Genomic DNA, 27,754 nt, shown 5'->3' with positions numbered 1-27,754 from the left:
TAGCAGATGATCAAAATGCTTATAAAACCTTGTACACGTCTCAAGTCATTTCACCTATATTCATCGTAGTGACAAATATTTCTGTATTATGTATGTGTCCTATAATCTGTGTTTTGTTCTGACTCCAAGAAGCTCCTTTCATTATTGATTTTCTACAACATGTTGCCTGCTCTTCGATTCACAATTCAACCACAATTAGTGTAGGCCTAAATAATTTGAAGTGTAGGCTACAATAAAGGTTATAGCAAGGAGGATACTATCTGGTGTGAAATTGTGCAACGTTCAACCTCTAGTAGGCTTGCCTATATCAACACCATAGCCTAACGTTGGTTTAGGCCAACGTGTCCCAAAACGGTGTTATTAGCTGTGCTAGCGTATATCACGTCTATAACCATGAAGATAGCTCAATTTTAATGGGCTAGGCCAGTCAGTCAATAGCATGTGCTACAGGAAAGCACAATCAGATTTACTGTATCAGCTTCAGAAATTGTGAAGCAAGGGGGCCAGGTTGACCAATGAGAAAAGAGAACAGCTAGCCATTTTAGATCCTCGTTTATACCATTGGTCTAAGCATGGTTCACAATTTGGAAGCCTTACCTATTCATTCAACCAGTTTGAATACAAAAGACATCCACCCTTGGTGGACAATCAGCAGGAAAATATAATGTGAGGGGGTCACTAAATGACAGCAATGCTGACAAAGTAATCATATTACTTTGTGGGAAATCATTACAGTACTTCCATTGTGGAAGTATGATTTCTCAAAATCGTACTTCCATTGTGGAAGTACGATTTCTCAAAATCACACACGGGCCCGATCCAACACCTCTGAAGTAAAATCCTTTCCCTTAAACTGTATATTTAAATATGTTAAACTGCATATTGTGTTTGTCACAAATAATTCCTCTTTTCCTTAATGCATTTGTGCAATAAACAGTAACACACCCAAATAGATCTACAGTTTATTTGTTACAAATTCTCACATTTGTCAGCAGCCCACTACGTAAAATATAAGGCATTACATTGTATTGCATCTGCGTACCATGAAATAACCTCCCTTTCCAATGTCATACAAAAAGGACAGGCAAAAGGACAACAAGAAAGTGATTGCACTAGTTGCTGCACGTTTAACGCACAGGCAATAACACTGAACCGCTGCATGTTCTGGGAATGTCAGGACAAATAAACAAGTTTCTGACACAGCCAGAGACTCCAATTGATTGTTGGTTCCAAAATAATAATAAAAAAGGCATACAATATTAAAACGCTTCTGAACTCCCCCATCCCTTAACAAAATGATCATTTTTGACTACAAACTAAAGTAAAAGAGAAAAGAGGGGAAAAAAGGAATAAGTAAAATAATGACGGCATTTTGGAATATTGTGGGATGTTCATTCGGTCTTAGACAGATGTCCCTTCCTTTGATTGCTCGGGCTTCTCCTGGTGGAGAGAAAGTACCAAAAACAAAGTACTTTAAATAATCACTGTCAAGAAACATAAAGACAATCTGATAAATAGTAACAGTCTAAACCGCTGACAACTAGGGATGGGTGTATGACAGTATACCAAAATATCGTGTTCTGACATGTTATTCAGCTTTTAACCACACCTCTAAAGCCTGTTATGCACCTTAAAAAAAGGTACATCACATTCCAAATTCATGGACATTAATATGGAGTTGGTCCCCCCCCTTGCTGCTATAACAGCCTCCACTCTTCTGTGAAGGCTTTCCACTAGATGTTGGAAAATTGCTGCGTGGACTTGCTTCCATTCAGCCACAAGAGAATTAGTTTGGTCGGGCACCTGCAGTCGGCGTTCCAATTAATTCCAAAGGTGTTCAATGGAGTTGGGGGTCAGTGCTCTGTGCAGGTCAGTCAAGTTCTTCCACACCGATCAAGACAAACCATTTCTGTATGGACATCGCATTGTGCACAGGGGCATTGTCATACTGAAACAGGAAAGAGCCTTCCCCAAACTGTTGCCACAAAGTTGGAAGCACAGAATCATCTAGAATGTGCACTGTAGCATTAAGATGTCTATTCACTGGAACTAAGGGGCTTAGCTCAAACCATGAAAAACAGCCCCAGACCATTAGCACTTTACATTGGAGTCGGTAGCGTTCTCCTGGCATCCGTCAAACCCAGATTCGTCCATCGGACTGCCAGTTGGTGAAGCGTGATCATCACTCGCGTTTCCACTGCCTGGCGGCGAGCTTTCCGACGCTTGGCATTGCGCATGGTGATCTTAGGTTTAGGCTGCCGATCTTAGACTCCCCTGACAAACAGTTCTTGTGCTAACGTTGCTTCCAGAGGCAGTTTGGAACTCAGTAGTGAGTGTCACAACCTAGGACAGACGATCCCGTTCTGTTAGCTTGTGTAGCCTACCAATTCGAGGCTGAGCCGTTGTTGCTCCGAGACATTTCTACTTCACAATAACAGCACTTACTGTTTACCGGGGCAGTTCTAGCAGGGCAGAAATTTGACAAACTGACTTGTTGGAAAGGTGGCATCCTATGACGGTGCCACGTTGAAAGTCACTGAGCTTTTCAGTAAGACCATTCTACTGCCAATGTTTCTCTCTGGAGATTGCATGGCTGTGTGCCCAATTTTATACACCTGTCAGCAACAGGTGTGGCTGAATCCACTAATTTTAAGGGGTGTCCACATACTTGTATGTATATATAGTGAAGTCTTTATACCAACTACTGAGAAGTGTGTAGGAAATGCGTAATTTCCTATGTTGAAATCAGGCCTCTACAGCAAAGTGCATACTTCTTGGATCTGCAGAGCATTAATAAATGCCCATTATACTCTGTTGAATATAGCCACATACCACCAAAAGCGTTGAGCCCCATACCGACACTGGCATTCAGTTGAAACCCAAACATGGGAAAGGGGTTTTCCATAAGAGTCTACACCCACACAGTGTAGGTCTAGGAGCTGTGGTGGGCCTGCTAAATAAGGTGGTGCAGTGTGGTTGGCCTACCTTCCCAACAAGTTGGCCCTGCAAGGTTTTGACGGTGTCCCGCTCTTTGACGAGCTGCTCCTGGGTGGCCTTGAGCATCTGCTGGAGCTTAGTGGCCGCCTGGCCAAGGTCCTTGGTTAGCTTCTTCTCTTTCTCCAGCCTCTCCTGGATCATTCAGACAACAAACAAAATAAAGTTATTCTAATTCTTAAAATACTTATTTAAATATCAACGGAGAGGGGAGGTAGCCTAAAGATTAGATAGGTAGACCAGAAGCCAGAAGGTTGCATTATTGGTAATTATGTGGTATTTATTGTGAAATTATTTGTACTTTCAAATCATTGAACCAAACTGGTAACAATTGTGACCGAGAAGTACTAATTGAGAAATATTTACGTTCTAAGTGATTACCAGGTAATTAGTGGGGTAATACCCCAATTTCTTTTTTTTACTAAAAGCTGCCGGACTCACAATGGCAACTATGAATTTGGGATTTGGCATAAAGCCAGTAATTTCCCACCACGCAGTGGGGAACCATCACAGCCTAGGCCTAGGGATTTATAAAAATGTATATTCTTTTTCATCCTTACAGTATTTGTAATAATATTCTGACTTAATCTCTTCAGTTTGTGTTAGAAAGAGAAGGCTTAATACTGAATATCGTTGTTTGGCGTCCTCTGGGTAGAAAAATCTAGCTCAGCCAGCCATTGGCTAGGCCTTTAGAAGCTGGACAGAAGGCCTCTGCCATTCAAATGTATTAGAGCAGAATTTTGGAGTGACAGTGGAATGAACCAATCAAGTTGACTTGCAATGTGTGGGCCTTTTTTTATATAGAGAAGGCCTAGACATGTTACTACTGAGAGTGCAAGAGGTAATAAATTCATAATGGTTACGGCAATACACTAATAGGTTATCGTCTGCCAGAAAAACTTAAACAGAGAACAAGAGAAAATAACCAGTGTTGCAAGCAGTAGTTTTTCCACGCTAACGCTAGTAACGTTAGCTGCAATGGCAAGTAATAGCTGGTTTATTCATTTAATTTGGGACCTGAAATGGTTGTGTTTCTGTATTGGTATGATTTTATGGGTCCTACTGGAGTGAATGAGCTGCTTAATCGTTAACATTATTTGATGCTGTGTGAGACTTGTCGCCTGTCTATACGTTTGACCAAAATTCTCTCCTTCAGCGCAACGCAGTGCACGGGCATTAGAGCCGCTGTCCTTTCAGCATCATGAGCCTGTCACCTTTGATGTGACACTCGTCGCTATTGGTGATAGTTGTATTGGCTACTATAAGTTGTGTAAACAGTGCAATATTTTATACTTTTTGTCATGTGTCCATGCCGGTTGTCGCTGTGTGTGCGGCAGCCCAAAGCACGGCCAGGCCTGTTTGGTTAATTCCTAAAGTTATCAAAAGGTATTGCCCCTTCCTTCACTAGAACGGCCCGATTACAGAAGATATGATGTTGGGCGCATTAAGTGATGCTATGTTTTCTGTTAATTTCTAGATTTTTGGGGTTTGATAACATATTGGAAGATTTTTGGTCCCTCTGAAGGCCTAGGTCCTATAGTCACGGTTCGCCACTGCCACCACCACACTAGCAGGTCCAGTTTGCTGTGCCATTACAGAACCATGTCGGAGTCTGTTGATAGCTTAGGAAAGCTGCTGCCGACTCAAATATGCTATCTAGTAGGATGACCTATGAAGTCCATGTCGGTGAGAGAGGTAGAGCGTAAAGGAATAAACGAAGACAGGGGTAAGCACCTTGACTTCTCCTGTGGAGCAGTCTCCTGCTGCTTTCATTTGGTCCATCTGTGTCTGTAGGTCAGTCACGCACTTCTGAGCCTGCAAGGGGAGCGCAAAAAGATTTGAGAACAAAGATTAAATAAACAGTCTTAGAAATAAAAATGCCATTGGCAATACATCCCAAATATAACGACTGATTGTATCCAAAGAATGACGTGATATCAGAGGAGGTTCGGAATAATATCAGAATGTCCAATTCACATTGGACAATAAAGTTGTACTGTATTGTATGACCGATGGGTCACGAGAGAGCTGTTTGAGTTAAAAAAGCTGTACGATTTTTGTTCCATACTGTGCTCAACCAGATGTGATCACTGGTGCCCAACTAATGATGAAAGATGCAGCAGAAATACTGTGGGAATGCATTAAGTAATAGATTGAAACATTGAATCAATTTACACTTATCTAATGTTCATTTTTTTTAAGGACATAGGAATTCTAACCGTACATGTTTATTTTTGGACAGCACAGCTGGAAATGTAGAGATGGAGACAATAGGGGCGTAGACAAAAGGGTGGCCGAGATAGGGCTCCAACCCCCGTTGACAGGGGTATATGTGGTTGGGAGTTTAGACTTCTACACCAGTCTCCGGCACATCTATCCTCATTCTTACCATGTCAGTTGTATGCTCGCTATATCGCGATTTGAACTTAGTTTCAGCAGAATGTCTTTATTATGACTTACCTGGTCAAAGTCAACGGCCAGCTGCTGTCTCATCTCTTCCTCCGTTTGCAACTTGTTTGTAACCTGCTGCAGCTGGGTTTGGACCTGAGATAACACACAAACAGGTCAGTCAAATCACCCCTCCCAGATAGATCACATTGGGGGGGGGGGGGGGGGGGGGGTACTGTAGGATACAATGTGGTGGCGTATGGGCCAGCCCCACTCCAGTGTGCAGAGGTTCTCCCAAACGGTTAGGTTAGAACAAGTAGACTCCTGATGGGCAGTTTCTGGTTCAGGTGAAACAAGCAAGCTGCACTTGTCTTCCAAAGTGGTCCGTTATGCAATGTACCAAACAAGCATCAACAAAGACAACCTCACACACTCCTGAGCTCTGGCATTTTGAAAAATACATTTGAAGGGTGCTAGCGTTTTGCCATTCCCCCCCCCAAAAGTATTACAACAGCCACTGGTGCAGCACCTCAGAGCATAGCAAAACTCCAACGTCAACTCAGTAAGCATGGGACGTGCAAACACACACAGGCATACAAGCAAGCATTTCATGCAAGACAACGAGTTAAAATAGGGATTTCGTTGCTGTAAAACATTTGTTTTATAAAGCACATACAGTGTGGTTAGTGTATAGCAAAGGCTGCTGCCTTTGAGAACTGTCAGACTGAATAGATGTGGTGGGATTCTACTGCCTCTGATTTGAAATTAGTCAAATGTGTCATAATATAAATATGAAATATTATTTATTGTATACGGGCATAATAGTATGCCATCATGCCGCACATTATTATTTAAATACGGATTGGCCTCTAATATGCAAGTGAACACTACATTGGTAGGGTGCCCTAGCTGAATCCTTAAAGGGATATTACAGGCGAAAATTAAGATGAGCGCCACAAATCTGAAAATTACGCGGTGCTTATCGTTTCCATTCAGGACTGCGGCTTGTAGTCAGTTCGATCAATACACTCTGAGTCTGATAGTTCTCGGCTAGCTTGTGCAGGGTGCACCCCCGTCGGTCAGGCACCCTGACCTGTGTTGACTCGGAGGCCTCCTGGCTCTGCACGTGCTCCGTCGTCTCGCTCAGCTGCTGTCTGACCTGCAACAGGAAACAGTCTGCCGCTCAACACAAAGGCAACGTCGCAATGCTCCAATTACCTCTCCTTCCTCCCAAAGTGCGCACGTGTTCACTTCCCTTCAATGATTTGAAAAGAAATGACTGGTATGAGAAATATGGTGGAAACTGCCACGAGCCAATGCTTTTAGATTTGAAGGATGTAGTGAACAAATGCACCCTTCAGGAGGAAGGAAATATTATTGGGATGCACCCAAAGCCCTGGGTCTCCCTCAGTAGGGTGCTTTCACTGAACATTGCAGATAGAAGTACCACAAATTGAGCTGCCATTAACTCTACACATCAGAAAGCCATGTCTGTTCCACACAATGTCCTTCTATCAGAACATTCCATATCGTTGCACCCTTCTGAACTCACACTTCTGTTCACAGAGGCCGAAGAGCCTTGTTGATCATTGCCCCCCTAAGGGTGCAATACAGTTGGTAGAAGTGACCACTAATACAATAGATATTTTTCATAAGCATAATGGCAAAGGTTAGTGTAATCTGATCCTAGAGCTGTGGTTGAGGGAAACTTCTACTTCAAGCAGAAGGTCAATAGTAGATTATTCATTTAAGCCCCCAAACAGCGGAGTCCATCACTGCTGGAGTGGAAAAGGCATAATTTTATGGCACCAAAATGGCGACTGGCGCGTCAAACTTACCACAGAAAGTTCCTTGGCCTGCTTCTGTGCTTCCAATTGGGCCGTCTCCAGCCGACTCTGGGTCTTCGTTAACAAGGCCTTCAGCTGCAAAGGCAAACAAGATGTAGACTGTAGCTACAAGCAATCAATGGACACCCAAGTAGCAAAATATGTATACAGGTGGATGTAAAAATCTGGGTTTAAACAACTTTTGCCACAGTTGGAAGACTAGCCCCTGGTGTGCTACAAGAGATCCTAATCCAAAATAAAATCTATGAAAATAAAAGCGTAACGTAGGTTGTGTCCTTCAGGCACAGACTACAACGTGACAATGACAGAGTGAAAATATTTTCAACCTGAAAACATCATGACCCAGGTGTAATGGCGTGTTTTGCCTACCTGGGCGACCTCCTCGGCGTAAGTCTGGCTAAAGCTGATGGACTCCAGCTGTTTCTCCAACTGGGCCTCCAGAAGCATCACCTGCTCTTTCAGCTGCACAAAACACAGGATAATAAATCCCTTTTTAATATCAAACTAAAAACAAATCAAAAAAGGTCTCATTGGTATACTTGAGTCTGTGACTGGAAGTAAATCAGACATATTAAAGTTTAGATTGAGCTCTGTATACACCCATCCCCATTACAATACCGGTACTAAAGCTCTACCTGGTCTGTACTTTCATTGTTCATCTTCATATCCTCTGCAGCTTGCTGCAACACCTTCACCTGATCCAAAGCCTGCAAGACAAAATAGCTTTTAACTTCGTATCAAGTCATCTTATAGGAAATCATCTCATCTGCTGCTATTCAGTAAGACCAGAGAGAGAATTTAAGAAAAATAACTCACTGCTTGCCCTTGCTCCTCAGCCTCTACAATTTTGAGCTTCCACACGTGCTCCTCTTCCTCCACACTCTTCTGAAGGTCTTTCAGCATGCCTTCCTAAAGGAAGGGTGATAATGTGGGAATGCAGTTATCTTACATCATAATACCTACTTCTAGTTGCAAAGCAGGAGTACAAGTATGTTAGTGGGGCTAGCGATTCTTGCCTGCTTAATTTAATAAAGCTTACACATTATTCATATCACTCCACCTTCTGTATTACACATTCTATTCCATATGAAGTGCACATAGTAGGATATAGGGTGCCATTTTGGGGACACACGAGGGTTTTATCACAGACACCAAAGTCAAGCTGTGTCCCCCTCAAACGGACTGAAGTTGGATGGAAAGTCAGGCGTTCACACGCAGGACCATGGATTGACTTACCGTTTCAGCCAGGACAGTTCTGTACTGCTCACACTCCGCCTGTAGTGTTTTCTGAGACTCCTCGGCTTCTCCGAGTTTTGACAAAAGCTCCTAAAGAGAAAACAAGCACACCGTCATGACTGTCTGGGGATCATCTGAAACACCAGGGCAGGAAAAGCCAAGAAGCACTTTTGTTGTCTGTTTCCAGAGACAAACATGTAAGTAATGGTCAGCAGTAGGCAACTAAATGTCTTGATATTGCAAACAGGTGTAGAGGAACCTCTACTGGTATCTTGAAGCTGTCCAACCTTACAATAATGTTTGTTACTTCAAAATGCAATGCATACACTATACCAGGGTAAAACACAGGGTCCTCACCTCAGAGTCTGTGGGTTGCAAATGCTCTTGCTGGACTTCTTTGCTCTGTGGAATTTCAGTAGCCTGTGCTTTCTGGATGAGTAACTCCAACCAGTTATTCTGTAATTAGTAATTGAGGCATTTTAACTACAGAGCTGGGGGGGGGGGGGGGGGGGCTGCTGGTGTAATCATTTAAGGGGAATTCCATTTACATTGGCAAGTTTCCAGAGTGATTTTATTTTCCAAATCCATTCCTGCTAACATAATATATTACTGACCACCCTGTTGGTAACGTTTGGGTATATAAATAAGGAATGAGCTCCAATTCAGACTAGCAAAGAGTATCCACACTGAACAACAAGCTTTGTGGCGGAGAATAATAATTTGAAAAATAATACACCTTCCAACTCCAAGTCTGTGTCGGCGATTGCAAACCCAACTAACTTACCTGCTCAGCTTCTAAAGAGACGTCAGGGCAGATCATCTGAAGAGCCTTTTGAGCTTCTGTCTGGAACGAGCTCAGTGCTTCCTCGGCTATGTGCTACAAATAGACGCAAAGTCAAAGCATCATGAAAGCCATCCAACACAAACCGTATTCACAACAGTGTTTGTCAATGGGAGTGTAGCCAGAGTATTTAGCTAGAGTCCAAACAACCTTAGTGCCAGACATGTTGCTGTCTTTGAGCATTTCATTCATGAAAACTTGAATTTAGTTCCAATTTTAGCCATTCAGATAGCCTTTTTGGAAATTCGGAAGATCCCTGACCTCCTATTGGCCAATATTGATCAGGAGGCAGCACGAAGCAGAGCGCATATATACACACACGACTCTGGGTGTTGCATGCCACTGACCTGCGCACCCTTCGCCACAGCCAGTCTTTCCTCATTCAACTTCTCAGCAGCGGTCAAGGCTTCCATTGCCGCCCAGTTCTTTTCGCGGAGATCCTGTAGGGTAGAGCAGAATTCAGCTAAGCTAACACAGTCAAGGGGCAACAAGCATACCTCTTTGAGCAACGCAAAACCCTCAAACCATTAAACTTACATTGCTTTTGTTCCTAACTTGTTCCATTTCCTCCTTTAGCCTTTGTAGCTCCTCTTCCAGAGATAGCATCTGGGAATCTCTCTCAAGGCTGAAAATATAACACTCATTAGGAGGGAAGTGGGAAAAGTCCATATCAATTCCAGTACCAGTTCAAGAATTGAAATTCATTCCTATGGGGAAATACCATGTCAAATTCAACAGACAGGAATAGACCCCCAACCCTAATTAGATAATGCATGCACTATGGGGTCAAATAATACACCTCAAGTGCTTAAAGACTTAGGAATGGACACATACCATTCAAATGGCTGTTCTGCTTCAGTCTCACTTCCAGACTCCTGTGTTAGGGAATTGAAAGAATATGCATTGTTCAAGATGCCAATGATTATGTTTTTCATCTGACAAAAGCACAGGTGTAAAACTTACATTTTACACAGTAAGTCTAATTCTAGGCCTTAGAGTAAGACTAAACCTTAAACAGTAAGGCTTAACACCAAGCACACACACACGTGCGCATACACAGGAGAGAGAATAGAAGACTTACAGCATTTGCACTCTTCCCTTGCTCCATCTCCTCTCTCAGCTGTTTGAGCTCTTCCTCTAACGAGGCCACCTGGGTCTCCCTCTCCTTCAGACTGCTCTGAAGCTGCTCTGTGTCTGCTGGGCTCTCCACCTGCAAAACAGATTCAATACAATTCAAATAACTTTATAATACATTTGTCCCATGCGGGACCTTCTGGCATGGAACATATAGTACATAGACAAATATAGGATTGTAAGAGAGCAATGTTGAATTTGAACTTGAAAGTTGCCAATAGGTTTGCTAATTTACAGCATCAGTGATCTTCACCTCCATCTTAGCTCTCAATGTCTGCAGTTGCTCTTCGAGGGACGTCACGATGCACTCCTTTTCCTTAAGGCTGACATGGAAAAACTGAGTTATTAGGTTGTGATACAGTAAGACAGACTTATTTAAAGCACTACATAGTAGACAGGGCTAATCAATTATTGTCCGAGGGGGCCAAAACTAGGCAAATGTTGCAGATAGAATTGTCATGAATAGAGCTGATGTGATTTCTTATCCTTTGCGTGTACATAGTGTTACTATCTGAACATTACACAACATTGTGTTCTACTGAACACTGCCCTGGTTTCATTCAGGTGAGTGAACTCACTGTCTAGTCAATGATAAACTGACCAATTAACAGGCAGTACTTCTTTCCTAGAAGGCCAATAATTGAATAATAGGCTTGTCATTGGAGATTTGTGCGTACCGGCTAAGTAAAGTGAATAGTTCATACTAGTATTATAACCGGATAGAAATAGCAGATTCCTCCCATACCTGTTCTGTAAGAATTCCATCTCTGCCGTGTTGTCTATCTGCACGTGCTGTTCTTTAACAGGTGATTGCTCCTCCTCTTCCTTCACACTGACGTGCCAGAAAAACAAAACTTAAATGTTTTTAAACATTTTATGGAATGATTATGACTTCAGATTCTTGACCAGATTTGATAGTTTCGGTTTTGGGCAGGGATCCTTCCCATTTGTTCATTTATTGGTCTACGTATGTCGATAAAGCACCAGTAAGCTGTATTTCCAGAAGAGTGGGAATTCCAACTTTTGTAGAATAGAGACTGTAGTATAGTTAGAGACAGACAGCTAAGTGAGATGAGGCTAGATGTGTAACAATAGCAGTGGGGAGCAGAATTGGAACCCACAAGGACACGGTTGTACACATGCGCTGAGGACCGCGGCGCTAACCACTTGGCTAAACCAACCCCAGGCTACATGGTGTCCCGGGTAAAAGTGAACATACCCGTTGACCTGTGGATCCTCAGTCTGGGAAGATTTCACCAGCTCCAGTTCAACCTTCAGCTGTTGGAGCTCCTCTTCTAGAACGGCCACCTGACTTTCTTTGGTTCTCAGACTGAAAGAGGGAGAGAAATAAATATCCCCATTCGGTAGAGAAAGTTGGATACGGAGATTCGATACATGGTGTCTAACAGAAATATGACTCAACGTACCTGTTCCTTAGCTCTTCAACCTCTCCGGAGTTGTCACCCTGTTTAGAAACAAGATGGATAGACTAAACCTCTGAGCATGACGTGTGGTGTAACACTAGAATCGCTGGGCAACGAGGAACCCCCCCTTCAAGCTAATGAGCGGTCATTCTAACAATGTCATTAATACATTTCATATACAGTATATGCAACAACAAAAAACTTGAAGGCCTTATGTAACATTACAACACATTTTTAGAACAATAGCATTTATTATTTTATGTTACTATAGGTAGGCTGTGTGTGTAAAAAAAATTAAGTCAATTTTATTTGTGGAGTGCCTTTGTTACAACTATGAAACAGAAAACGTGTTGGAACGCAGTAACAGCTTCTTTTTATAACAAAAAAATGAAATAACCCAAACACCTAGACGCACGTTCGTCAAAACTTGCTTCAAATTATGAAAACATCATAGCCTAATCATTAGTGCCATGTGTGCGTGATAGTCAAAATCAGCACGCAATAATGGCATTATAATGAATATGTTTTTTGCTTGCGATGTAAGGGATATGCGCTCAGTGTTTACATTTTGTGCTGATAATCGGCCCGTGGCAATGTCGCCGGCTTGTTCTGTCCAAATGGGCGTGGTCCCTTACTCTCTCCTGCCTCATCGTTTTATTTGGTGGTGGCGTGGACACCTGCTCAGTGCGCACCATTCTAGATTTTTTTTACGCTTAGGCGTCTGAGGTGTAGGTTCAGGCTGAAGCTCAGAATCAGAAGAATAACCAGACACGTCATGATTCATTTCTTCCACACCATAAATCGTTTTCAGATTTTGTAGCAATGCTAACGCAGCATGTGCAGCCATTCTTGGTCTTCTTGCCATTGTAAATTACGCACGCACTTACTGTGTACTCCAAGAAGACCAGGGGAGACTGATAAGACTGCTTGGATTCGGTGGACTGATATAGGGTACATAGCCTTTTGAGATAATTAGAATAGATCAATGCAATAGAATAGCCCTTCCTGTTCTTCATTCACAATTGGTGCATTGTTCACTTCCCCTCCCTCATCAACTCACCCATTCTCCCACATCATACTTTACTTCATTTATTTAATCTGTTATATGTTCGAAATTAGCGTTGGTGTAGTTTAGGCAGTGGAGGCTGCTGAGGGGAGGACAGCTCATAATAATGAATGGAATGGTATCAAACACACAAAAGATGTGGTTTCCATATGGTTGACACCACTCCATTGCAGCCATTATTATGAGCTGTCCTCCTCAGCAGCCTCCACCGAGTTTAAGTTCAGAAAGAGGCAATTATCAACTGGGCACGGCACCTCCAACTGCCGGGAGGAGGGGGAGCAGCCCTACTGCCGGGAGGGGGAGCAGCCCTACTGCCGGGAGGGGGAGCAGCCCTACTGCCGGGAGGGGGAGCAGCCCTACTGCCGGGAGGGGGAGCAGCCCTACTGCCGGGAGGGGGAGCAGCCCTACTGCCGGGAGGGGGAGCAGCCCTACTGCCGGGAGGGGGAGCAGCCCTACTGCCGGGAGGGGGAGCAGCCCTACTGCCGGGAGGGGGAGCAGCCCTACTGCCGGGAGGGGGAGCAGCCCTACTGCCGGGAGGGGGAGCAGCCCTACTGCCGGGAGGGGGAGCAGCCCTACTGCCGGGAGGGGGAGCAGCCCTACTGCCGGGAGGGGGAGCAGCCCTACTGCCGGGAGGGGGAGCAGCCCTACTGCCGGGAGCAATGGGAGAAAAACAAAATGGCATGCCCTCCTAAACTGGTTATAACTCAAGTTGTTTGTGATATTAAGATAACAACGACAGTGTTAGACTTATTTAGGACAATCAATGACTTTAAAAATGGCAGAGTAATAAAAAAAGTGTTAAAAACAATGGATACTGATAGGGTGTCTACAGGCTTTTAGTATACGGTTTAGGGTCAAAGCTGCCTCATTTATGAACCGTGAGTAAATGTCTTACTAAATTCTGGCATATGTCGAGATTCTAGGATTTGCGTGCGCCAAAATGTATTGGGATTTATCAAACTGTCACACGCATGTTTTCATTGATAAAAATCAGAGCTACAACACATCAGGAAAACATTCACCTTTTAGGGTAACAAAAACACACTCATTTGCTCTATTATTTTTAAATGTTGGCACTGAGCGGAAAAGCAAATATGATACAATATCTGTTGAGGTGTGGGCAGAATCTTTTAAAGTGACTTTTTCAAAGAAAAAAAATACATGCTGCCTATAGCGAGTTCCAAACACTGGCGGCGCATTCTGCAAGTTTGGTTGTCTATTGAAGAATTTTAAATGTAAATTCTGCCTACAGCTCACACTTCTATGCAAAAAACGAATTGTTTAATATTTTGTTTATCAATACATGGTGTTTCCATCTCCTGTCTTGCTATAGGCTCTTAGATTAAATATGCCATTATGTCGCGGTCCTACAGCACAGCAATACTGTAGCCTACCGGCCTACTTATTTTCGAGCATGGTTGGCTATTGAACGGGCGATGGATAAAGGGTAGCCTAATATTTGTTATGTAGTGGGTATAAACTAGTAAATTCATAATTACGAATCATGCCTATATTCTAAAAGTAAAATAAATATATTAAGTATAGGGATGACCCCATTTAGTCGACTGGTCGGTCGATAGGCTGTTGGTCAACCAAGATTATTTTAGTCAAGCAGTGGCAAATAAATTATTTTTATGTATGGCATCTGTTAATGCATTCAATATATTATTGGAGGAGTGGACACATTGTTTGCAGAGCGCACAACCTAGACTACACAATTATTTTGTTTATTTTATTCCATTTATGAGTTGTCAATTTATTGTCTTTGTTTGGAGCGCTCCTGTCAATCTTGAGTAAGGACACGCACCTGATTACAAATAGAAGTAGCCCCAGGCTACCTACCTGGGTAGCCCCAGGCTACCTACCTGTGCGCAAATGTCAGCCTATAAATGTGCTCTTTTGGGGATCTGATAGTATTTCTGATTGGCTTAACTCAATTATTATTTTTTTCACCTCAAACAGCAAGTAAACAAAGTCTGTTTTTACATCCATTGAGAATGACAATAGTTCAACATAGAAAATTTGAAAAATCTTTCCAGCAAATGAATCTGTTTAATCATTAGGCCTACATTTAAAATGTGTTTAATTAGCCTACCATTATTATAATTTTTGTGCATTAAACACCTCAATTTCCCCCAAAACAACAATATTTGCTTGCAATACAATTGATCAACCACCAGAAGTTGTGAATACTCATGATCTGAGATTTGAGTGGAGATGCGCACACTTTCGTCCAAATTTCAAGAGTAGATAAATACCAACCTTCGCGGGAAAACTGGCGCACACAAGGCTGAGTATTTTTGTGTGCATGGACATTTGATAAATGAGATCCCTGAGCTTTGACAAAACAGGTAGATCTGAAAGTATTGGAATTGTAAGCAATATGGGTACAGCTCCACCTGTACTCTGACAAGTGGAATGTCGGCCATCTTGCTTACACCTATCCAAATCATTTCCGATCTACAAGACTGCTTAGGGGTTGATTTGGAATTGGGTCTACTGCCTAAACTATTTGCAGCTGAGGGAAAGAAAAAAAACAGGCCCTTGGAGATTACATTGGTGGCCTCGGTAACATCTTCCGTCACAGTCTCCTGCTCCTCGGGGGGAGGTTCTATGGGAGACTCCAGTGGGGCAGCCTGCTCCTTGGCAGCCTCCTCCACAGCTGACACTACTGCCTGTTGGGCCTTCAGGTCCTTCAGCTCGGCCTCCGTGGTGGCCATGCGCTCCTGGAGCTCTGTGGAGATCAACGTTTTATTCAATTCAAAGCCAGAGCCTAGTCAGACACCTTTTTATAAATCCACACAAAAAGGACAAAAAAAAGGAGAAAATTGCATGTATCTAAATAATAAGGTATCGGGAACATAGCTGTGTGAGACGGACATCTCTCCCACTTAGTGCAAGGGTTTTCCTGTGATGGTTAGTGTTAAAATAGAGGTTAGAGTGACTGGGTTAGCGAGACTAGCATGTTATCATGTGGTCAAGGTATGTAACCAGTGAGAGGTGGGTTCCACTGACCGGCGAAGGCTTTGGCCTTCTGTTGAGCCTGGTCTAGTTGGGCCTGCATGGTGTTGCTGGTGGCCTGGGACCTCTGGAGCTTCTGGCTCAACCCCTCCAGCCTCTGCTGCCAGGCCTGCTCGCTCTTTGCCTGGCACGCCTGTGGATGAGCACGGCAACAGCTTATTATCATGTGCAATGCATCTATTATGCATGCATATTCCTTATATAAGATATCTGGGTCTGTTCCAGAAAGCTGTATCAAAGAGTTAAAAAAAATGCTTTGAAAAACCTTAAATCATTGAGAAATATAGACTTAAAATATTTGACAGCAACAACCATAATACATATTTAGATTTCTTAATCAACCAGGAAATAAAAAGCTATTTGTGGTTGCTTAGCAAAGTTAGCTGGCTAATATACCTGCTTTCTGGAATACCCCACTGTATGACCTGGGCCCGGTATCCCAAAAGCATCTTAAGGCTAAGTTAATCGTAAGAACATTGGTCCCAAAACCATTGTTAAAGTAGCACTTAAATGCTTGTTAATAACCGACTGCCTTAGACCACGTGTAGAACAGCTAAGTGAGCCTTTAGAAAATAAAGTCTTTCCGCTAAACATAGAATCAAGACATAGAATCAAGACGTTTATCGGTTTCTCGGTGACCACCGATAACTTCAGAACGAAGTGGACTACAAATACAACGCTGCAAAGGATAAAGAGATGCTTCATATTCAAACCGAGATGAATGCACTAAAATATATATATATATATACAGACAGGTACACCACACTAGTCAGGGAGTGACGTGGCCATGGCTTGCTATATAGAGCAGGCAGACATCGAGGCATTCAGTTACGGTTTGATTGAACGTTAGACTGGGCAAAACGAGTGCCTAATCGACTTTGAGCGTGGTATGATCGTCGGTGCCAGGGCACGCCCAATCCAGGATCACAGAAATGTCCACCCTCCTGGGCTTTTCACACACACGACAGTGTCTAGGGCTTCCCGAGAATGGTGCGACAAACAAAAAACGTCCTGTGGGCGAAAATAGCTCTAGTTGATGAGATGTCGAATTGCAATAATCTTGCAACCTAACAGGCGGGCCATAAACAGACAAATAACGGTGCAGTACAACAGTGGCGCCAACCTGCCTGGTGTCAACGGTACAGGCTGGTGGTGGTGGTGTATGGCCGTCCAAACTGCAGCAACTACACGATGCCATCGTGTCAGCATGGACCAACATCCCTGTGGAACATTTCCGAATGTAGAATCCATGCCCCAAAGAACTCAGGTCTTTCTGGAGGCAAAGGGGGGTCCGACTCTGTACTAGATGGGTGCATCTAAAACGGTTCAATCGTATTGACATCAATTTCATGTTCATTCAAATCGGCTTCTATTTTGCCAATTGTAGGCTACCGTCTTGTGCCTCAACGTATTTCATGACGTGTAACGTGCGCAATGAGCTGTGTAGCATTAGAATAAGCCGCCTCAATATTTGCAGACATAGGTGATAATACATCTATAGGAGCTAATCCATCGTCGGCATTGTGGAATAATTTGTAATGTTAAGGTAAGATGTCAACGGAGAATGCTGAACCTTTCCATCCTGTCATGCTCCAACGACACACCTAGTGAAAGTTCTAGCCTAAAAGAAATGTGAGATAATGCCTAGATGCTTCTTATAGTGGAGATCAAGTTCATAAATTGCCTGGTTAGGTTGATGACAGTGGATTGTGCAGTCAGATGGAACAGAGTAAATATGGATTTTAACATCAGATTTAGCCGGTGGCAACTTGTGGAATAGACACCGGCTGAAATGCGGTTTTAACCAATCAGCATTAGACCCACCCGTTGTATAATATGTCATAAAATATTAAATAAATTGCCACCCATGTTCTCATGTAGTCTACTACTGGACAAGCAGTGCACAGATGCAGGTGAACTGAATTGACTAAAGCCCAAATCATGATGCTGAGTTGTTACATTCTCAACTTGTTTTGCACTCCAACTTTTAAAATCGTACAATGCACACTTTTTCCCCTTCCAACTAAAGATAAAACATGAGGAATGCAAGGCCACACCTCTTTCTCAACTGTTGTCCTCCATTGTGATTGGTCCAAATGAAAGGTTATTGGTCACTTGGTGCAGTGGCGATTGGGGGGGGGGCAACTTCACCCTACTCCGCTCACCTTGAACTGGGCAAGTTGCTCCACTGAAGCTGCCACTTTGGCCTCCAGCGCCTTCCTGTGCTCATCGTCAGCCTGCAGAGCTTCTGTCCTCTCGCCCAGGTCCCGGTTCAGACGAACACAGTCCTGCCTCAGCTTGGCCAGCTCCGCGTTCTGCCTGGAGGGGGAAAGAGAACAGAGGGAGACTTGTCAGACTTGATGAATTGGAGTGTGGCTAGGACAGTTTTGCATATGCAGTAACTGTATATCTCAGTTGCTGGTGTCCAAGAAAGGACATAATTGATGCTCTTTAGGCATGTTTTATTTCTGCATTATGTTAATACTTAAAATGAAATGGCATGCTAAGCAAATTGTGATACATATTGAAAATGCTAGATAAATCATGCTCATTTTTGGAGTCGCTTTACCATGTCTGTACAGGCTAGAATGAATTATTTATCCATCCAGCCAATACACCCACTTGGACCTCATTATACTTTATAACAAAAAAGAAAACATTTCTTATTGGGAAAAGTCCAGGTAGTTCCACCCTATTTTACTCAATTTGTTTACATTGGGTGCCCACTGAACAAGACTCAAGATTTCCCCATTAAATAGAGAATAGGAGTTGTATTGTTAATTTCCCCATCTACCTGCTCTCGGCCTGGCTGGTGGCCTGATTGAGGGCGTCTCTCAGGATGGAGTTCTCCTGCTGCAAGCGGGCCAGCTGAGCAACTGGGCCATTGTCCAGTTGCTCCTGCAGGCTCACTATCTGTATGGAGGTGTTGGCAAAAAACATACATTTTTTTGCAGACAGTTAATAGTTCCTCATCTTGTCTGCCTTGTACTTTTATAAACAAGTCCAACACCTAGGGGTCACAATATGTCATTACGGTCAAATTCAGAGGCTGCTGTCAATATCACACAAAAAGGAAATGGTGGTAGCAGCAGCTCCATATTCAGTCAAGCACAGGAACATTGTGGAACGTTCAGATGGAAACACTGTAGAACAGACATGCCTCTGATGTGGAGTCAGGACTCAAGTCAGCTCTATTCATTGCATTTCTGTCAGGACTGTTCAGTACGTTTAATCACTCCACCCGAACCTGACGTTTATGGGGTCGTGAACTGACCTTAAGGTTGAGCAGCTGGGTCTCAGCCACGTGGTCCTGGGAGGAGGCCTGCATGCGAGCCTGGAGGGCAGTTATCTCCTGAGTGTGAGCACTCAGCTCTGAGCTCAGACGGGTCTCGACCTTCGCCGTCTTCGATTTCTCTGCGCTCAGCTCCTGTGTGGGCATTGGGGATCGTTAGTGACATCAGCGAAAAACACTTGGTTAAAGTCGGTGTCCTGGGGTGCACATTTTTGTTCTGCTCCTTTTTGGGGGGTTTGTTAATCTGTTTCTCTTCCTGAGTGTTCCAACAGGCACAGTGTGAGCCAGTGGCATAAATACCACAGGAAGATAGTTACTGTAAGCACCAGCTACCAAATCCTGGCCTACTGCACTGAGGCCAAGACCTGTTTAAGATGCTACCTAGCCCAACACTAGCACAGTTAATTAAATTCATCAACTTATCATCATGCGGTTTCATTAGTCGAATAAGGTGTATTATATTGTACCCTGTCCCTGGAAGTCAGTAGGATGTTTGTTTAACCAATTCTCTCCTTCCTCCCAAAGTGTGCCCTTCATTGATATGAAATTACATTACTGGTATAAGAAAAAAGGTGGAAAGTACCCAGTAGCCCATCCCTCCACCAATCAAATGCTTTTAGACTTCAGGAAAATTAAGATATTATTGGACCCGTGGTCTTTTACTTTGGTGAGCTCCCTCAGTCGATTCTTGGCGGCGGTGACACCCTCCTGCTCAGTAGACAACTGCTTCTCCTTCTCCTCTAGCTGTTTCTTCAGGGCAGCCGTGGGATCCCCCTTCTGAGAGGCCTAACCAACAGATACGACACAAGTTCACCACCATTGATCGGCTACAGTTGATGTTAAGACAAGCCAGAGAATGACTTCACCCCAAATAGCAACCTATTTGCTATATAGTGCACTACTTTTGACCAGTGTCCACAGGGCCATTTGGGACACAGCCAATATAATCTCTGTTGGGAAATATCGGAAAAAAGGTGCTTCAAAACTACTAGGAAAAAATCAACTTTAGAATATTAAAATTTGTTAACAAGTGTGAAAGGCTAGGGGGGGGGGGGGGGGGGCTACAGTGTTCTTACTTGAAATGTTGCTAAGCTTAATTAATTCAGGCTTCTGCAGTTTAGAAGTGTGTGTGTGAAGACAGTTTGACTCAGACATGATTGTACATGGAATATCTTTTGTCTGAGTCATTTTAACTGTAGCCAAGGTTTCTCAATCTTGTCTCAGAAAACGCCTGTTCCTTTTAATTTATGCATGTATACAGTGCATTCGGGAAAGTATTCAGACTCGTTGACTTTTTCCACATTGTTACGTTAGGCTTAGTCTAAAAATGATTAAATAGTCCCCCCCCCCCCCCCCCCCCCTCAATCTATACACAATACCCCATAATGACAAAGGAAAAACAGGTTTAGATTTTTTTTACATAAGTATTCAAACCCTTTACTCAGTACTTTGTTGAAGCAACTTTGGCAGCGATTACACCCTTGAGTCTTGGGTATGACGCTACAAGCTTGGCACACCTGTATTTGGGGAGTTTCTCCCATTCCTCTCAAGCTGTCAGGTTGGATGGGGAGCGTCGCTGCACAGCAATTTTCAGGTCTCTCCAGAGATGGTTCAAATCTGGGCCACTCAAGGACATTAAGAGACTTGCCCCGATGCCACTCCTGCATTGTCTTAGCTGTGTGCTTAGGGTTTCTGTCCTGTTGGCAGGTGAACCTTCGACAAGTCAGAGGTGCTGAGCGCTCTGGAGCAGGTTTTCATCAAGGATCTGTACTTTGCTCCATTCATCTTTCCTTCAAATCCTGACTAGTCTCCCAGTCCCAGCCGCTGAAAAACATACCCACAGCATGATGCTGCCACCACGTTTCACAGTAGGGATGGTGCCAGGTTTCCTCCAGACATAACACTTGACATTCAGGCCAAAGAGTTGAATCTTGGTTTCTGAGTCTGAGTCCTTTAGGTGCCTTTTGGCAAACTCCAAGCAGGTGGTCATGTGCCTTTTACTGAGGAGTGGCTTCCGTCTGGCCACTTCACCATAAAGGCCTGATTGGTGGAGTTCTGCAGAGATAACTGTCCTTCTGGAAGTTACTTCAATGTCCACAGAGGAACTCTAGAGCTCTGTCAGAGTGATCATCGGGTTCTGGTCACCTACTTGCCCAAGGCCCTTCTCCCGCAATTGCTCAGTTTGGCCAACTCTAGGAAGAGTCTTGGTGGTTCCAAACTTCTTCCATTTTAGAATGGAGGCCACTGTGTTCTTTGGGACCTTCAATGCTGCAAAAATGTTTTGGTACCCTTCCTCAGATCTCAGCCTCAACACAATCCAGCAGACATTTTTTGGCTTGGTTTTTGCTCTGACATCTACTGTCAACTGTGCGGCCTTATATAGACAGGTGTGTGCCTTTCCAAATCATGTCCAATCAATTGAAATTACCACAGTTGGATTCCAAGTTGTATAAACATCTCAAGGATGATCAATGGAAACAGGGTGCACCTGAGCTCAATTTCAATTCTCATAGTCTGAGTACAAAAAGGTATTTTTTATTTTGAAAATATTTCTAAAAAGCTATTTTCACTTTGTCATTATGGGGTATTGTGTGTAGTTTAATGAGGATTTTTTTTAAATTTAATACATTTTAGAATGAGGCTGTAAAGTAAAAAATTGAAAAAGTCAATGGGTCTGAATAGTTTCCGAAAGCAATGCATGCCTGCATTTCTACTAAAGGGAATGCGGAGGTGACTTGGCCACGAGCCACTGTTTAATGATTGCGTGTGTCAGTCAGTGTCATTCTGGAGAGGAATACTGTACCAGTTGCCAGGAGTTGAGGCCAGCCTTGACACTGAGCACTTCGATGAGCCTTTGGGCCTCTCCCTCGCTGAATGTCATGCTGCTCACAGTAGACAGTAGAGTCTTGTATGGCAGGAGGAGGGGAGCATCAGCAGAGTTGCCGGCAGCAACCACTACAAGGAGAGAGAGTGAGTTGGATGATATGTGTGCCAGGGAGTTCCCTATGTCAGGGGTTACAGAATTACTACTTGCCTATCATTTGGATGACTTAATAGTTTATAAATTGAATAATAAACATACTTTTCTATAACTTGGATGGTTTACTTTATTACTTGGATGAAAGACCAGTTTTTAACTTCGATGAATTACTTGATTGTTTCTTACTTGTATGAGTTACTGTAGACTAGTAGTAAACAAAAAATAAGTTGGGGATGGTTAGAGGGGGAGGTCTTGGGAGAATGAAGGGCCATGTGATCTTCAATTCTATACTGAACAAAATTATTATTATTATCTATGTATTTCACATGACTGGGCAAGCTACCCCATGGGTGCCCCCCCCTCTGACGATTCCGCAGGTGAAGAAGCCGGTGTGGATGTCCTGGGTTGGCATGGTTCGAAGGTGGTCTGCTGATGTACGTACTGCCAAATTCTCTAAAACGGTGTTTGAGGCAGCTTATGGTAGAGAAATTAATATTCAATTCTCTGGCAACAGCTCTGATGGACATTCCTGCAGTCAGCATGCCAATTGCATGTTCCCTCAACTTGAGACATCTGTGGCATTGTGTCGTGTGACAAAACTGCATATTTTAGAGTGGCCTTTTACTGTCCACAGCACAAGGTGCACCTGTGTAACAATAAGGATACAATCTTCACTGTCAGTGATGTAAACAAATTTGTGCACAAATTGAGAGAAATGAGCTTTGTGCTTTAAGGAACATTTCTGTGATCTTTTATTTCTCCTCATGAAACATGGGACCAACGCTTTAGATGTTGCGTTTATATTTTTTGTTCAGCATAGATGACATAGGGTCTAATCCACAACCAGAACTCATTGCTTTCAATTGACCTTTCATCATAATATCAATGCTTCACTAGAGAGACACTGTGCTAACAACTTCCTCTAGGAATGCAGAGGTTGTTAGCAGGGATGGGGTAAATTACTAATTCAATAATTGAAAAAAAGTGCATTTATTTTCAATGACATCTTGATTAATAACATAAAAAGGAGAATCTATTCATGTTAAGTTTTTTAATTCCTAAATGTTATATTAAATAACTTCCTGAATTGACTTAACTGAATTTGGCAAGTATCCTAGTGGTAAAGAGTGTTGGGCCAGTAACCGAAAGGTCGCTGGTTCAAAACCGAGCCAACTAGGTGAAAAATCTGTCGATGTGCCCTGAAGTAAAGCACTTATTGATCTTGTAAATTGCTTTGTATTAGGGTTAAGAGCGTTTACTAAAATACAAAAGAAAATGTACAATGTCATTCGAATTGACCGAATCCTCATTTATAGAGTACATTAATTGCAATAGTTTTATATTAAGAGTTATCATATAAATAAAATAAAGTAAAAATGTGATCATAGCAAATTATTTACTACCAACCTGGCTCAGCCTTTGCTTTGGATTTTTTCTTCTTAGCAGGTGCCTCAGCCTTGAACTCCTCTGCCTTGACAACGGGTGCGGCGGGAGTGTCACTGGACACCAGAGTGGGCGCGGCAGTCAACGGGGCAACCTCAATCGCCACAGGTGGCACGACCATGACAGGCACTTCCTTGGCGATGGTCTCCGGGACAACGGTAGGCTTGGCAGGGGCCGGCGCCACCTTAGCCACCTTCTTCTTCTTCTTTGGGGAGGGGGCGGCAGCCTCCACGGCCACTGGGGCAGCACAAGCGACCATGACAGGATCCGGTGTAGCAATGGGCTCTGGTTCAGGTTCAGGCTCGGGGGCAACGAGAGGCTCAGGTTCGGGTTCGGGCTCGCTAGCAGACTCTCCGACCGGTTCTGGGAGATCCCCCTTGGGCCGCTCTTCCTTCTTCTTGGCTTTGCTTTTGTTCTCCAACGCCTTCTTCTTCTTATTCTTCATAGAGAGCTGGGTCTGGGCAGACTTGCCCAGTTCATGGCGGTGCTTGGCCAGGGCCTCCTCGTACGATGTCTCCTTCATGGAGAGCGTGGAAACCAGAGCAATGCCGATGGCGGAGACTACCATGAATCCACCAAAGACCATGAAGCCGAGGGTTTGGGGGTCGTAAACGTCCATGTCTTTTTTTTAAATCTTGTCCCTCTGCAAAGCCTAGCACAAAAAAAGTAGAGGTCGCGATTAGTTAGGTGTCAAAGGATGCGAGACAGAGTCATCAAAAGTCACAACATAATGTTTAGTAAATTGGTTCAATAACGGCAAGTTCACGATTTAGTTTTTCCCCTCTCAATATATTTATCAACCACCAGGGTGACATTTCACAGAGAAGGATCAATGAGTTAGCCAGCTAACCGCTAAAATAAACTCCTATTTTTCTGGTTTATCAAGAAGGCTGATCTACGGCGATATAAATTAAGAAAACATGTGATTTCAGAATATTTACAAGAGTTACACAAGCAAAAATAAGTTGATGCTGGTAGCAAAACTTCCAAAAATGTGCTCGCTCATGTGTAGTAATGTTTAAAAGCCTTCATTTATTTAGAAAAATGTGTTGGCTGGCTCACTGATCTAATATATTACAATGATCAGTCAAATAGGAAGAAAATCACAAGCAGGAGTAGAGATGGCACGCATGAGTGTCTCGCAGAAGTTGAGAAGTTCATACCAGTAGGCTATTCATCCCCTGTGGTGCAGGAGATGACTGACACACGAAAGGCACTAATCACAGTAAATATACATTTTACTGAATCTGTAACCCTTTGCATACTTTTCAAAATTAAGTAATTGATCATCATCCTAATCTAACAGTCACCTACCTATCCATTGATGAATTTATTGGGATTTTATAACAGTAACCAGATTCTTATAGTTTAGGGTTAGGCTTTCTTGTTTTAGTGGCTCAGTTTTGGTAGGAGTCGTCGAGGAAAGGTTAACATTGAGGGAATAATGTTGAGGATGGGCAAAAATAGGGATAGGGTCTATGCGTCTCACACATTCGTAAAGGTGGACCAAATTTTGCTGGGTAAAAACAACAATCTCTCCATTGCTATACGACCAGCTCCTGAACTTCTAGTAGGGTTAAAGAAAAACAGATGTCTGAGAAAAGCTTCACAGCCCTTAATTTCTCCCCTGGACAAAAAGCTCTTCTCACAGAGGACAGAGAGTTCAGCATGCAAATTTTCATCCACAAGAGAACTCATGTTACGTAACACCCTCGAAAGACTTACACCCCCCCCCCCCCCCTTCCCATCTACATTCATGTATAAAAAAAAGCACTTTGTCTCCAGTTTGCAGAGGATACACCTGTACGCAGTTGCACTGCACAAATTCCCTATGAGTTACTTGACCAGGAACCATTCCGGAGAAGGACTCCTTCAAGAGTGGGCTTTCAGCTACCCATAGGCCTGAGAGGCAATGCTGACTCTATACAGTAGATAAGGTCTGTGTACCAAATGGTACCCTATTCCTTATGTAGTGACCTACTGTTGACTAGGGCCCTCTGTCCAACAGTAGTGCACTACATAGGGAATAGTGTGCCATTTAGGACATAAACAAGGCCTTCGGGTGAAGAAAAAAAATGCTGACTCTAAAGGAGTGAAGACGTCCATGCTTTCTCCCGCTTCAATAGTCAAATGCTCATAATCAATCGGAAAGCAATAGTAGCAATCTTATGGAATACAAGCATTTGGGTATCCATTCTGAAACTGATACTTTGGGATAAAATGCTTTAGTGTTGAATTGAAAATTACTTGACAAGGTGATTCGGAGACATTCGATCAAACTGAAATAAACTCCTAAAGGAGCAAACAGTTGATTTACATCAACATTAGCCTATAGATAAAATAGGGTTTTGCAATAGGCAACAACTAGTCATTCTAATAATGCTATAAAACAAAAGCGAACCACGTGGGTGTGCACTGTGCAGTGTCTAGCTACAGATTGTTACACCAGATAATGTGATTTAACAAAATATTTTTGGTGTCCATTACTGGGAGTTGCACGGAGAATTTGACCAACCTTAACTTGGCAAGACTATTTTCATTCTCGATTTGGCCAAACATGTATCTTTTAAAATGTCCGTGTTCAGTTGCAGATGGTGGGTTTGAATTTAAAAAATGCTCCGTTATTAAAACAAAAATGTTGCTCCATGACGTAATCCAACAATACGTACGCACCATATTGTCCAGTTCAAATCTTCGCTTAGATCAAGACAGGTGAGTCTCATCATGACACTTTGGGGTGGACCCACCTGTCTCAATCAATGGTAGAAAATTATTTGTACTACACCAAACAGTACCTAACCTGTAACTCCCAGTAATGGATACCAAAAATCATTGGATAAATCACATTATCTGGTGTAACAATCTGTAACTAATCATTCTAATGTAAAAATGCCCAATGTATCAAAATAAACTGCAGACATTTACCCTAACTGTAGATAATGCTGAATTATCGAGAGTGTAGAAGGGGCTACGTGTCTCTACAAACAATTAACCCCTTGTGATGTACCCCTCTTGTTATGTAACAAGAAGAGAACAGTTGCCTTAACGTTTCTACCTATAGTCTACTTGACCACTTGCCAGTTTCAAAGTTTATTGGCACCATACAACTTACAGTACCTCAAATATGCTACTCATTACAGTTAAACAAGTAATCATTTAAAAGCGTTGTAGAGAATATTATTGAGAATAGGTTTATGCAGTGTTAAAACGTTTCACCACAGGCAGGCCTACAATAGACCATTCTCCTTATGTAGTGTTTTAAATTTTAAAACATCTAGCATCCCCTCCACAAGAAATAAATGTCTAGCATCCCCTCCACACGAAATAAATGTAACTGGCCAATTTGTTTTCGTTGTCTCTAGCGAAGAAAACTTAACTCCAGTGTCCAGTGTCCTTAGCTACGTGTCCTCCAGAGACGGCCTACAACCATCATTAGAACCCGTTGATTGATCACTCATTGACCGCAGCATCTCAATGTGTTTGATGTTGAGCCCTTTAACTCAAGAATATGAGCGAGGAGATAAGGCTATCCCGATACATTTTAATGGCTGTATTGATGGTATCTCAATGCCAAACTTATGATATTTGACACGTCACTTGGTTAGACTACGTAATATAAAAAAATATAGATACATTAGTCTGGGTCTACAGATGCAGTTCATTAGAATAGGGCACCAAAAATGAGTAAAAAGTAGGCTTAGGCTTCCCCAAACATTAATCAATACTGTCTACTCTTTCAAACCGAAAAGATCAAGCAACATTGTATCACGAAAAGTAACGATAGTTCCGAAGTCAAAGTTTCAAGAACATCATTTTTTTTCTCTCAACATGAAAAATTATGAATTCATTTTCCGACATGCATTTGTCTATTCGTACGAAGCTGGGTTACGATACAACTGTTCCTTACACTACGCTCAGTTAAGACCATTTCCTATTCTTTTAAATGATTCATACATTTTTTTTATATAAAGAATCTCTTACCCCGACCACCAATGTTCACTCTTTCTGAATAGCCGCTGAGTGTGGAGTCGTGGCACTTTCTCTGAGCTGGCGAAAAGCCATCCCGTTGCCCAAAAAACTAATTTCAA

The 27,754-nt window shown here is 42.9% G+C and overlaps 1 protein-coding gene across 2 annotated transcripts; it reads right to left on the bottom strand.

Annotated features, from left to right (window-relative positions):
* Positions 1–948: 948 nt before the first annotated feature.
* Positions 949–27,754, bottom strand: rrbp1b (ribosome binding protein 1b). 2 transcript variants are annotated; one of them, XM_055907213.1, is made up of 29 exons: positions 27,648–27,754; positions 23,631–24,318; positions 22,047–22,198; positions 19,907–20,029; positions 19,226–19,378; positions 18,746–18,864; positions 18,117–18,270; positions 15,946–16,084; positions 15,486–15,664; positions 11,868–11,905; positions 11,660–11,770; positions 11,186–11,272; positions 10,694–10,763; positions 10,388–10,516; positions 10,141–10,181; positions 9,844–9,931; positions 9,654–9,746; positions 9,250–9,342; positions 8,823–8,921; positions 8,466–8,555; positions 8,046–8,138; positions 7,865–7,936; positions 7,599–7,691; positions 7,221–7,304; positions 6,476–6,541; positions 5,455–5,538; positions 4,729–4,809; positions 2,986–3,129; positions 949–1,440 (listed from the first exon to the last, which is right to left on the bottom strand). In XM_055907213.1, the coding sequence occupies exons 2-29, from the start codon at positions 24,283–24,285 to the stop codon at positions 1,402–1,404; spliced, it is 3,369 nt and encodes a 1,122-aa protein (XP_055763188.1). In that variant the 5' UTR covers positions 24,286–24,318; positions 27,648–27,754; the 3' UTR covers positions 949–1,401. The 2 variants fall into 2 exon arrangements, with proteins under 2 accessions (XP_055763188.1, XP_055763194.1); XM_055907219.1 differs by lacking the exon at positions 6,476–6,541.

The sequence above is a fragment of the Salvelinus fontinalis genome, chromosome 3 (genome assembly GCF_029448725.1).
Source record: "Salvelinus fontinalis isolate EN_2023a chromosome 3, ASM2944872v1, whole genome shotgun sequence".
Lineage (NCBI taxonomy): Eukaryota > Metazoa > Chordata > Actinopteri > Salmoniformes > Salmonidae > Salvelinus > Salvelinus fontinalis.
This window is presented reverse-complemented; position numbering and strand designations above follow the sequence as displayed.